The 13044-nt window shown below is 39.1% G+C and overlaps 1 protein-coding gene and 1 pseudogene across 1 annotated transcript; one reads left to right on the top strand and one right to left on the bottom strand.

Moving 5' to 3' along the window:
- Nucleotides 1-214: 214 nt before the first annotated feature.
- On the bottom strand, nt 215-4279 carry LOC146682706 (phytanoyl-CoA dioxygenase, peroxisomal pseudogene; annotated as a pseudogene).
- Nucleotides 4280-6857: 2578 nt separating this feature from the next.
- On the top strand, nt 6858-12447 carry LOC146682705 (interferon-induced very large GTPase 1-like). The gene is made up of 2 exons (XM_085446417.1): nt 6858-6912; nt 7029-12447. The coding sequence occupies exons 1-2, from the start codon at nt 6892-6894 to the stop codon at nt 11730-11732; spliced, it is 4725 nt and encodes a 1574-aa protein (XP_085302543.1). The 5' UTR covers nt 6858-6891; the 3' UTR covers nt 11733-12447.
- The last annotated feature ends 597 nt before the right edge of the window (nt 12448-13044 follow it).

Genomic DNA, 13044 nt, shown 5'->3' with positions numbered 1-13044 from the left:
TGGATTTTAAATGGATCTCTGTGCTGTAAAACACTGTTAAATGTCAGAATTATACACAGACTAATCCAGTGCATTTTGGTGAAAGAAAATTAGTGACAGTGTTTGGAAAAAATTAGATAACAGTGTTTTTCAACCCTTGCACAGCACTCAGCAGAAAACCCCCCCAACACTTTGTTGCAGTGTTGCAAGCCTGTTGCTTCTCATTTAGCCGCTGCATTGATATAGTGAAGTTTCAGCTCAGATTCATCACCCTTCAGCAGTGTCTTGATATTGAAACCTTCTCTCCCTGCACCAGACGAACCAGAATGGCCCGTGTGTCTTTGAAAGTGACTTCATCACTAACAGCATACTTCCTCGCTACAATCTCCTTCACCTCTTTCTCTATGTTTTCCTGTGTGTTTCCTTTCACATCAATATAATAGCAATTACTGCTGGCATACTAACAGGAGATGACCATGGCCAGGAGAAGCCCGGTGTCTGGTTCATATCAGGGCCGTGGATGAGCAGTGGGTGGAAGAAGACTGTGTCACCCTATTCCATTTCTAGGTGCACCCTGGGATACTGTGGGTCATAGTCTCGGACTCCATGGTACATCTTGTTCACTCAGCCCTCCAACTCAGGATAGTCATGTTCCTGCAGCATGCCATTGTGTGATCGTGGCAGGACGACCAGGCAGATATTCTGCCTGTTCACTGTCTCCATAGCTGTCCATACAATCCCATCACATGGTCAAAAGAGGAAGTAATTCAGATCCTGATGAAATGGATGACAGGACGTCTTCTTACTTGCATCAGGAGGTTTGTTGATCAGCGTCGTGTGCATAGCCATGATATTCTGTCCAGTGAAACACTCAATTTACCAGCGATCCCTAAGTACATACCGTAGTTAGGGATTGCTGGTAAAGAACCGTACCGGAAGAGGTCATGATCCTCCTGCAAGTCCTGCAGTTCAGAGACAGCTTTCTGATTTCAAATTCAAATTTTATTTGTCACACACACACAACCATACACAGTATGACATGAAGTGAAATGCTTGTGGCTGTGCAATGCCTGACCATTACATGACAGTGGTTTTACAGTATTTACAATTTATAGGTTATTACAAAATTTACAGATTTAACTTAGAAATTTACAGTAAAAATGTGCAAATAGCAGAAAGATTATAAATTATAGGAAGTGTGCATGAAGGAAAACCAGAGTGCGTGTGGTGAGACCAAAGGAGGCTGAATAATTACGCACACCCCACTTTTCATTTATTAATTTGTAAAAAAATGTTTGGAATCATGTATGATTTTCGTTCCACTTCTCACGTGTACACCACTTTGTGTTGGTCTTTCACGTGGAATTCCAATAAAATTGATTCCTGTTTGTGGCTGTAATGTGACAAAATGCGGAAAAGTTTAACTTTTGCAAGCCACTGTATACATGCATCGTCTTCCTAATGTAATCCCCCCCCCGATTGTTTTATAGGTTGACAGGAACTTTCTTTTATCTCCGCTGACAACTTCCCTTAGAAATCGAAACTAAACCGAGCTGCACAAACCAGGAACAAAAGATAGGTATGTATGTTGAATATAATTTTTTCTTGTTTGCCTCTAAAACAGTGCTTGTCACTGTACGATCATAAAAGGCCCGTACAAGAGCTGTTACAGGCTTAAAGAGGAGTGACGATCAGCGAGTAGCACTATGGCTTCATGCCGTGAAAAATCGCGTTCGAGTGATCCATTTACTGCGGTGAAGCCAGCCGACGCTTACGTATTTTTTGCGCTCTTTTCCGGTAGTTCTTCTCCTTCAGATTCCTCCTTCGACTCGCCTACTCTAAATCTGTGCCGAGTTTCATCTCAAACTATTCTAAGATTTCCGATATCTATTGATTTTTTTCATGTTGTATTTACTTTCGTTTTGTTAAAAAGCACTGGCCTGGTTTCGAGTCTGATCTGTGTCCCTTTGCTGCATGCTCCCCCCTCTCTCTCTCTCCACTTAACTGTCGGCCGACATGTTTGTTGCGAATTCCACTATCAAGGATGATTTTTAATACATTTAACATTCAATTTATCTTTTTTCCTGATTCTACTTTAACAATTTTTAATATGGCGTTATCATGTTCCATTAACTTTGCTGAATTTGAGGATAACTGTTATCTAATTCTTTAAATATAATGAATATTATAATTGTTTAATTTTATTTATCTGAGCGACTTCAGGTGAAATTTTACAGGCATGTAGAGTAGGTGAACAAAAAAAATCAATCCATTGAGATTTTGACGTCAACTATCAAGGATGATTTTTAATGAATTTTTGATATGCTGTTGTCATGTTGCATTGAGCTTGTTGAATTTAAGCAGAAATGTCCTTTAATCATGCAATAGATTGAGAGAAAACTCTCCTCTCATTATGAGTTGAAAAATGACTCCAAGATTCCTCACTGTGTTTTCAGTACACACAAATAAGCATGTCTGTCAAGGCCAGATTGTGGAGGGGACCAGAGAAAACTCCAGAGTCTTACATTTTTTATTAATTTATTTAATTTTTATTAATTAATTAATTAATTTTTTTTTTTTTTTTTTAGCAAAGTCACATACTAATTCAGTATGAATTTTGTTTACCTTTAGCCAGCAGTTTCAGTGTCGCCTGCTCTGGCCCCTGGAATACAAACATTTTTGGTCCCTGATGTCTCTAAATCCACATTTCTAAGAACAGAGTCTCGAGCAAGTAATTTTTCCCCCCTTGATTTTTGCTTTGCAGAATAGGGAAAATTATTTTGTTGGTGGTGCACTGAGACTTCTATTTCAGGCTACAATTCCTTTTTACAGTCACCCTTTGAGCCAGATTTCCCAGCTGCTTGGTCTCAGTGATAACATGATCATACTCTTTTTGCTCCACTCTTCTGATTTGTTTCACTACCCTTTTCTTATGTTGCCACCTGATTTAAGTCAGATGTGTGTGTGTGTGTGTGTGTGTCCATATTATTATAAATTAAATATAATACTACTACTACTAGCAGTAGTAATAATAATAATATTAAAATAATAATTTGATACTCGTTATCTGAAATCTGTTTCTTCCTACATCAAAGTTAATGAGGACAAAGAATCATACATTCAGTGTAGTTCTTCAATTTGTTGTTGCACATGTGGTGACTGCATAGTTCTGGGGAAAAAATTAACGTTTTTTGCACTTATTTTCATTTCAATGCTGACTCAAAAGTTTGGTCATTCAACTTATTGAGTTACAGTTAAGTTGGTAAACTCTAACTCTAACTTACAGATGAGAACATTAAGAATAATTATAATTCTAAAGATAAAAGAAAATACAGTTGGGTCCATAAATATTTGGACAGAGACAACTTTTTTCTAATTTCAGTTCTGTACATTACCACAATGAATTTGAAAGAAACAACTCAGTTGATGTGCAGACTTCCAGCTTTAATTTAGTGGGTTGTATGTAAAGATTACATAAAAATGTGAGGACCTAAAGTGTTTTTAACACAATCCCTTCATTTTGGGGTAATTGGACAAATTAAATAACTGAAAATTAAATGTTCATTTATAACACTTGGTTGAAAACTTTGCTGACAATGACAGCCTGAAGTCTTGAATTCATGGACATGACCAAATGCTAGGTTTTCCATTCTTTAAACATGGGAACAAAGCTGGAGTACTGGTATTTATAAAACACTTATTGTTTTATTGAGAACTCAAAGTGCTTTACACTTCATGGAGTGGTAACCCATTTAAACAGCACTTCATTTTATTCCATGCATTATTGTCACTTACAGATTACTACATCAGGACCAATTTGGGGTTTATCATCAGTGGCGGAGCGGGGGGGTGGCTTACTGGGCTTAAGCCCGGGTTGTTTTTTCAGAAGCCCGGGGTCTTTTGGAGTGTAATTTGTTTCATAGTTAGATGCCTGACTGACAACTGTATGAAACAAAAACTACACACAATATTCGAAGCACATAGTGCACACTGTGGGAATTTACGACTGTGCGTAAATTCCCACACTGGAGAATTTAGTCCATATTCACATGAAACCTTTGCAGAGTTGCTGCAGATTTGTCATTGCAAATGAGATGATAACCATCATGTCCCAAAGAGGCTCTGCTGCATTGAGATCTGGCAATTGTGGAGGCCATTTGAACACAGTGAACATATTCAAGAAATAAGTTTGATTTGAGTTCTGGCTGATTGGAGCTGGCTCGGACCTAGCTTAGAAGAACAAAGAAAGCAGTTACAGCTGTTCAAACTAGTTCAAACCCCCCACTATGCTGGCCGACATGATTGACGATGGGTAAGCCATGAGTACTCAGACTATGTTTATTGAACGACATATGGGAAGATCTTGAAGAAGCTCACGGCTTTGCAACGGGAAATAGATAGACCTGGTGACCAGTGATGGACATTGGTGCAGTTGTTCACATTAATCCAAACAATGATCTCCCTCAGTCATGTGGCTCCGGAACAGCAAATTCTTGTCCCTGATAACGGGACTGTTTTGTTTCTCTGACCCTATCCTTCAAGGACAGCTTTGTTGGCTGAAGGACTGTTGAGTTGAGTTATGAGACTCGTCAGACCAGCCAATAATTTTCTTCTATTGGTCAGTGGCCTCAATTGGGCCTGCCTTCCTGTGTGGAAATTCAAGTGTGCCAGGGCTCACAGGTGATTGGCTGGCCCAACTGCATGCAGATCGGTGTGTGCCAGTCCACACACCATTGGCTGCTGCAGGATCCTCAGGCGCAGCGGACCAATGACGCGGCTCCCTGCGTTTGCCTGCGAGTACAAAAGGCTGAGGATTAGTCACTTGTGGGGGACTCTTTGATTTGAACAGACTGTGTAGGCTGTGCCTCTGCCTTTGAGCCTCTTTTTTGAGTTGCTGCCCTTATGGTTAGTTTTCTTTTGTTATTTGAATGTATGAGAGTTGTTTTTTTGTTGCTTAAATTGCCTTGTGAGTCGTTTCACTGAGGGTTTTCAGTTGTGATAATAAACCTTGTGGGGTTTTTTAAATTTGACCCTCCTGTCTCTGGGCTTATTTATGTTACCTCCCCTGTCACCTAGCAGAGCCAGGGCGTAACATAGTAAGCCTATATTGTGCACGCACAGATGATTTTTTGCATACATTTATTGGAACAAGTAGTTATTTTATTTACTGTTGCGTTCCTATGAGCTTGATGCAATCTAGTCATTCTTGTCTGTCTTCTAGCATTAACAAAGCATTTTCTCAGAGAGAGCTGCTATTCACTTGACATTTTCTATCCGGTAACCACTCTGTGGTTATTAGGGCTGCCACAAACGATTATTTTGATAGTCGACTAGTCACTGATTATTTTTGCGATTAGTCAACTAATCAGATCATGCATCCACTGGACGTAAAAAGTACAGCTTATTGCATCAGCAGCATCTGCTCTTATATAACTATCATTAGCTTACAGCTTTAAGTGTTTAAGGTATGTGCTAACTAAAAATAAAGACAAGATGATAGTTTATTAAATTTTAATTAAATTTGCAGATTGTTTCGGTGGAGTTTAATAAACTCCTTGCTATCTAAAATATAACAGGACACCAGAGTATATTCTGGAGCATCTCACACTTCTGATAATCAGCTGTCTGCTTGAAGTTTATTCAGCTGTGTAAAAACTATAACTTTAATCTCAGCCAAACCGATTTACTCAGGAACAAATAAAATACTGAAAAAAGCCAAACAATAACATTTTTAAGTTATCTAAGTGACTTATATATATGTTTAACCTGAGTAGCGAAAGATGGCGGTGGGTTTGAAAACATTTGCCGGGAGTCCGGTGTTCTCACGGCTCTAGTTAGCCTAGCCCCCGGCTAACTATCGAGCTAGTGGGTAACAGACGTCTCCGAAAACGTCGGAGCGCTTTTGAAAATATGTGGTGTCTTGATAAACTGAGCAGATATTTGAAGTTTACACAGCTACATTCTCGCCTGAAAATATGTTAAACGTTTATTTTGTGACCCAGAAAGAATAATAAGAGTAATATTAAAGCTAACTAGCTGCCGCCATTGTTGGAAACTGAGCTGGGCTGCGCTATGAATTCTGGGACACAGCTTCTTCTTCTTCGGGGTTTAACAGCAGCTGGCATCCTTGTACATGCAGTGCTGCCATCTTCTGTTTCAGTCCGTTATTACACTCTTAAATCCTGCTACTTATTCCTGCGTCCTTTGTGATCTTACAAAGCTTCAAACGACGCGTTGACTATTAAATCAGTCGTCGATGATTTTGATAGTCGACGTAATCGTGACTAGTCGACTAATCGTGGCAGCCCTAGTGGTTATTGATGGCTATTTTGGAAAATCTCCCCCAAAATCCTGAAGCTTGGTTTGAATTAGGACAGGTTGGCTTGACCATTATCTGTAGTTGTGCGCACATACAGCTCTCCAGCATCAAAAATTTACTTTCACATCTGTTTTGACCTCTTAAGCTGCTCTTATATTATATCACAAAAATATTTGCATATTTGTGAAAATACCGCTATTAATTTGACATAAACAATAATGGTCATAGATTAACATCTGAATTTCACAGTAAAGGTTCAGGCATTGCAGAAAGTGACCAGATGTTTTGCAGAAACCTAAATAGGTCTAATGATGCCCAGTTTCTTCCACAGAGCAGGCTGTTACATTCAGTCTTTCACTTTTATACATGCCTGCAGTATCACACAGCAGCAGAAGTAATAAGCACTAAATTTAATTTTAGGAGGATGTGGGCATTTACATCTATGGCACAGCAGCAGTTACTATTTAAACAATGGTTCAGTTTCGATTTGATGCACTGATGATTTTCATTTTATCATACTATTGATTTAATCCAGCCATGTAGATCTCACTTACTGGTTCATTTTTTATGTTGCAGGCATCTCAGATGAGAACATGAGTGGAAACACAGAGAAGGTGGGAGAACCCAAATATTTGTCACAAGAGCTTAAAGAATATTTAAGAATAGTCTCATTCTTTGACACTGTCATTTCTGAACGTATGATGTGTTTTTATTTGCTTATTTATTACAGCCAGAGAAGGAAGAAGACAGTCAGAACAAGTCATGTCAAATAGAAACCGAGACAATGCTTGACAGACTTCATCTTCAAGGCAAAATTCAACAAAAGTTGTCACCAGCAGATTTTCTTCAAATACGTCCACCTGTGAAACAGATCGACCATGTAGAATCTGACAAAGATCTAGTTCACACTTTTCTCCATAGGCTGATAATGTTGGACTACAGGGCCAGATATATTTCTGTAAGATCAAGCTGTCAGATCAAGGAGTCGTTCAAAGCCTCCTCCAGTGACTGGGATGTTTTTGTGAGCAGCAGTGTGGACACACATAAGAAAGACAAGGTTTCTGTGCATCCAATGGACATTCAGATGGCAGTATTTCACTACTCAGACAGCTTTCTGAAACAGATGATGATTACAAAGCTCTCTCAGTGTCAGTATGCCTTACCTTTGCTTGTTCCTGACCCAGTTACAAAGGAGATTCAGTTTCCTCTGTGGACTTTCAGAGAAATAACAAAAACCTGGAAGGTAACTCAAATCAAAGATGACTCAACGATCGTCACCATGAAGAGTGTTCCAGTCTACAAAGCTGAAACAACCTTGGTGTCATTTTTCCGTCTGGGTTCTTTGTCAGTGTCTAAATCTCAGCTGATGAACACTTTGATCAACAACCGTCACGACACCTTCTTCCACAGAAACTGCCCAGGAAGCACCAAGTCTCGCTATCTGATGGATGGTGTGGCAGAGATTGCCTGGTACTGCCCTGCTGGAAAACCCAATGATGCCTTCAATGACTGCATTGCCTTTTGTAATCTCCATGGTGATGCTCTGTTGATTGAAAAACAGCGTGACATACTGATTGAAAAATCTTCCATCAATATTTTTGTATTGGTATCTCTTCAAAGCAATGAAGAAAGTCGATCACTCATATCGTCTCTTTTTAAGTCTCATAAGCCTCTCATTTGTCTCACAGTTGATAGCAGCTGTGATGCTGTTAAGACAAAAAAGGGAAAATACATAATGGGGCTCAAAGATAGAAACCTCGCAGATGTATCTGAACACCTGAAGAAGATCATTCGCGAGGTTTTGTCTTCTCTTGATGGTTCCAGCTTGAAATCATCCTTCCAGCTTGAATCCATGGCTGAGCTCTCTGAAATCAGAGTGGATGAAACTGACCCAGCCTGTGAAAGAGGGAAATCTGCTGCTATGAAAATAATCAATCTGCTTACAAAGGATAACATGGATGTCTCAAAGATCAAATGTGAATTTCTCCCTTGTCAAGGCCAATTGTGGCATCAGTGGAGCAAAACACACAGAGAACTGTTTCATCTCAGAGGAGACATTGAAAAGGAGAAAAGTCAAAAGCAACAAGAACTGATGAACATACGTCAGAAACAATGTGCTGCTTCCTGCAGTAAACTGATGGAGTTCTTCACTGGAAGTCTCTCATCATTGCCGCCAACAGACAGAGAGTATTTCCTAAAATGGACTCAGATCTTCATAGATACCCTCTCCACAGATGATGTTTCTTCAATTCTCCAAAGTTATGGTGAAAAGTGGTCTGAGGTCTTGGCTTTGAAGAACAAACATGACAAATCAGATCTGTTATTTAAAAAACAAACTGAACTCGAAGACATATCAAAAAAACTTCAGTCTGCAAGTTTTGGTTTGGAGAACATCTTCAGAGAAATGGGACAGATCTATGAAGCCCATAAAACAACACAAAGAGAGAGCAGACACTCTGACTGGTCTAAATACCCTGAGCTGGCTGCACAGCTGATGATATCAGGACACCCGATGGAGCTGATGGATGGTGATGCAGGTCACGTGCCTTTAACATGGATCTCCAGTCTTTTAGAAGAAGTCATCAAGAAACTGGGGGATCAGAGAGTTTTTGTGTTGTCAGTTTTGGGCCTACAAAGCAGTGGAAAATCAACAATGCTGAACACCATGTTTGGGCTGCAGTTTGCAGTGAGTGCTGGCAGGTGCACCAAAGGTGCCTTCATGCAGCTGCTCAAAGTATCAGAGGAGATGAAGAAAGGCTTGAAGTTTGACTATGTTCTAGCGATAAACACTGAAGGACTGCGTGCTCTTGAGGTAGAAGGTAACAACACTCTTCATCATGACAATGAACTGGCAACACTTGTTGTTGGTCTGGGAAACCTGACACTGATCAACGTTGTTGGAGAGAATCCGTCTGAGATGCAGGACATTCTGCAGATTGTTGTTCAGGCTTTCATGAGGATGAAGGGAGTTAAACTTTCTCCCAGTTGTGTGTTTGTTCACCAGAATGTCACAGATGTTGCAGCAGCAGAGAAAAACATGGATGAAAAACTGGACCAGATGGCCAAACTAGCAGCCAAAGAGGAAGGTTGTGATGCAGAGTGCTTCAGTGATGTCATTGAATTTGATGTTCAGAAAGATGTGAAATACTGTGCCCAGCTGTGGGAGGGCAGTCCACCCATGGCTCCTCCAAATCCAGGTTACAGTGAGAGCATCCAGGAAGTGAAGAACACCATCCTCTCTAAAGCTTCAAAGTCTGCTGGGATCACTCTCTCACAGTTCAAAACAAACATCCAGGACCTGTGGACTGCACTGCTGAATGAAAGTTTTGTTTTCAGTTTTAAAAACACACTTGAAATTGCAGTGTACAGAAAACTGGAAGTCCAGTATGGGAGCTGGACCTGGACCCTGAGGGAAAACATGTTGACCATTGAAAACCAACTTCATAACAGAATTGAAAATGGAAAACTTGATGAGGTTGAACAGTGTTATCTTTTTAAAGAAACAAACAAAACATATGAAGAAGTCAGAAAAGAAATGACAAAGTACTTTGAGGATGACAAGGAGAAAGAGATCTTGGCTCAGTGGAGAGGACGATTTGAAATCAAAATGAAAGAATTTCGTGATGAACATGCAAACAGAGTAAAAATAAAACTGGATGGCATTATCCAGCAGAAGAAAGGTCGTAAAATGATGGATGATAAGAAATCAGAGTTTGAGAACAAACTGCTACAGAAGAGCAAAGAGCTCGCTCAGCAGCTGAAGGATAAGGCCAAAGATGAAAAGGAGCTTGAGAGACAGTTCAGCTCTGTTTGGAGCAGCTGGGTTACTGAATTAACAGCAGATACAAAACCTGTTGAAGAAATTAACTTGGAAAAAGATCAGTTAACGATCCTTCAGGAACTTGGTTTTGAGCCAGATCTCGTAGATGAATGTAAAACAAGTGGAAAATACAAGAAAATATCAGACGTTGGTGATTATTCAGTTTATATGAAGACAAGTAGTTATCGGATGATTCGTTTTGTAAAAAAGCTTATTTCAAGTGGTTTCTCCCATGAAGAACAACAACAGATCGGATCGTTTATTGACAAAGCTGAAAAAGACTCACTTGATGCAATCAGAAGCAAACCTGTAGTTACAAGAGGCTACTCAACAACTTATTTGCGTGAAGTAGCCAATCATGTAACATTAGAATTGCAGAAATTTCTGTCAGAGAAGAAATACCCTTTGAGGAAGGAGTTTAGTGTTGATCTCTTACTGTTTGTGTTCCACAGAGCAAAGAGTTGGCTTCTAGAGTCCCTGGAAAAATTTGTAAAGAACAATGATGCCAAGGCTTACTTAGAAAGTAAAAAAACACAATATTATACCGTTTTTAGAAGCTTTTGTAAAGAAAACTCATCTGCTGTTGTGCTTGGAGAACTAATCTGTGAGAAGCTGAAAGTTTCCACTGTTGAGGCTGTCTGTAACAAGACTGCCATTGATCTCGCTGGAAGGATGAGGTGTAATTTCCCAGCATTCAGTGGGAATAAACTGGAATTGGACAAACATGTGTTGAAGTCACTCGCTGAGAAAGAAAACTTTGTTGATTTCATCACATACATCAGAAATCCAAGGAGACAAACAAAAGCTTTCATTAAAGCAGAAGTACAGAAATACATCTACATGAGTCACAAAGATGAAGCTGTGAATATACTCAAGAAAAATGTTGATGGCATCAAAACAAGTGTGACTCAGGCTTTATTTACTGCAACACAAAAGGTCCAAAATCAGAGAGGAGACACAGACATGTGGCTGAATGATTTTTCTAATGTTCTAAAGGATGTGCTGACATTTAACAACATTTGTTCTGAAAACTTCAGTGACATAAAACATTTTCACTTTCTCAAGGAAGAGATAGAAAAAGGATTTACATCCATCACTGAGAAGATGAGCAGCCTCTCCCTGGATAAGCTGAAGGAATCCAGGCAGAAGCCTGAAGAAATCCTCATAGATCAGCTTTGTAACTGCTGCTGGGTAAACTGTCCATTCTGTGCAGCTGTTTGTACCAACACCATGAAAGATCACAGTCCTGATGACCACAGGACTCCTTTTCATCGACCTGGTGGGATAAAAGGATGGCACTATAGAGATACAATAGAGCTCAGCGTCATTTTCTGCACAACAAATGTTGCAAGTGAAGGAGGTTTTTATCCTAGCTCTGATTCACAGAAAGCCATTCCTCACAAACAGTACAAAACTGCTGGTCCACCGTATGATACCTGGAGCATCACCCCTGATGGGTCTAAACTGGCATACTGGAAATGGTTTGTTTGTCAATTTCAAACGCAACTGGAAAAGCACTATGGGAAAAACTTCATGGGCAGAGGAGCTATTCCAGATCAATGGAAAGACATATCTAAAGAAGAAGCCATTAAAAGTCTGGATGAAATGTTTTAATGAGGCAAAGAAACTGCAAATCTGCTGAAAATGATGATACTTGTTTTCACCTAACAACCCATGAATCCAGCTGTGACAGTCTGAGTGAGAAAAAGGAAATTCTATAAATTATTAACATGAAGATGTTATGAGTGACTATAAGTGAATTCACAAAAAATACAAAAGTCACATTCTCAATGTTTCGTCCATCTAGGCTTTCAGGGTGTTTTCCAGTTAAATACATGTTAACCTAATTTTGTTAATTGGGATATCATTCACCTGTTTATAACAAAGTTTTTTTTTTTGTTTATCAAATAGTCAAAAAATGTAAGGAAACCAAATCTAAAAACTGCTGTCAAACAAGTGTTAACACTCTTTGATTATTAAGTTCAAACATTGCATCTGAAACCACAACAAAAACATCATCTTTAGTAATTTAGATTTAGATTCAATGTTAAGTTGAAGTTTATTCTCACAGATATATGATTTGAGATCTGTTTGACTGTCTTATGCTAATTTCATCTAAACCTGTTATATCCACACTGAATTTTGTTTAACTTGACTTTTATTTCATCTCAGCTCTTTTTTTTTGTCTCAGCACTGGAATGATTTTTTTTATTATTTGTTTGCATTTGCAAATGTTTTGCGTGTTTAGTCAAGTGAAAAAAGACATGTGTCAACAGTTTGAAACCTTTTTGTTTTCTATGTCTTAAATAATAAAATAGTTTATGCTTCATCTCATTTGAATTGCTTGATTTTTTTTCATTGTGTACAACATTGAATGCAGAATAGTCCATCTAATTGTCAAAATCTGCTAACCTTATATTTCATAAATTGCACTGACATGGAGCAGCAACAAATTCATCAACAACTGATAAAAAACAGATGAAACAAACCTGACAGCTCTCTGTCAACTGGCTGTTTGTGTGATCAGATTTGTAAATTTGCAAATAAGTTTCAGTTACTTTGTTTTCATGTGTAACTTTTGCTACACTTCTGCCGCGGTGGATCAGCAAATGTGTGAGGAGAGTTGTTTGTAAATAAGTTAAGTCAGTGCATTAGGCCTGAGCTCAGGCTCACAAACTCGGGCATTCTCTCAGGCTGTACCTGTACCATAAATTACAGAGTACTTACCACTAGATGGCGCAGTACTCTTCAATTTAAGTGTGAAATTGGTAGCAGTGGTTGTGCTGATACAAGGCCGTCTCAGTTTTTACAGACTACAATGGATTATCATGTGCTTGCTGTAAGTTTGTGTTAATGGGGGTTTTAGTGGCTGTCACTGGTAATTCATATTGGAGCTGCGTTAACTGAAACAGTTAACTAAAAAACT

Source organism: Copadichromis virginalis, linkage group LG22 (genome assembly GCF_057382275.1).
Source record: "Copadichromis virginalis isolate Kocher_CV1m ecotype Utaka linkage group LG22, C_Virginalis_male_GT1.1, whole genome shotgun sequence".
Classification (NCBI taxonomy): domain Eukaryota; kingdom Metazoa; phylum Chordata; class Actinopteri; order Cichliformes; family Cichlidae; genus Copadichromis; species Copadichromis virginalis.
Note: the sequence above shows the minus strand (reverse complement) of the source record. Positions and strands in the feature narration are given on the sequence as shown.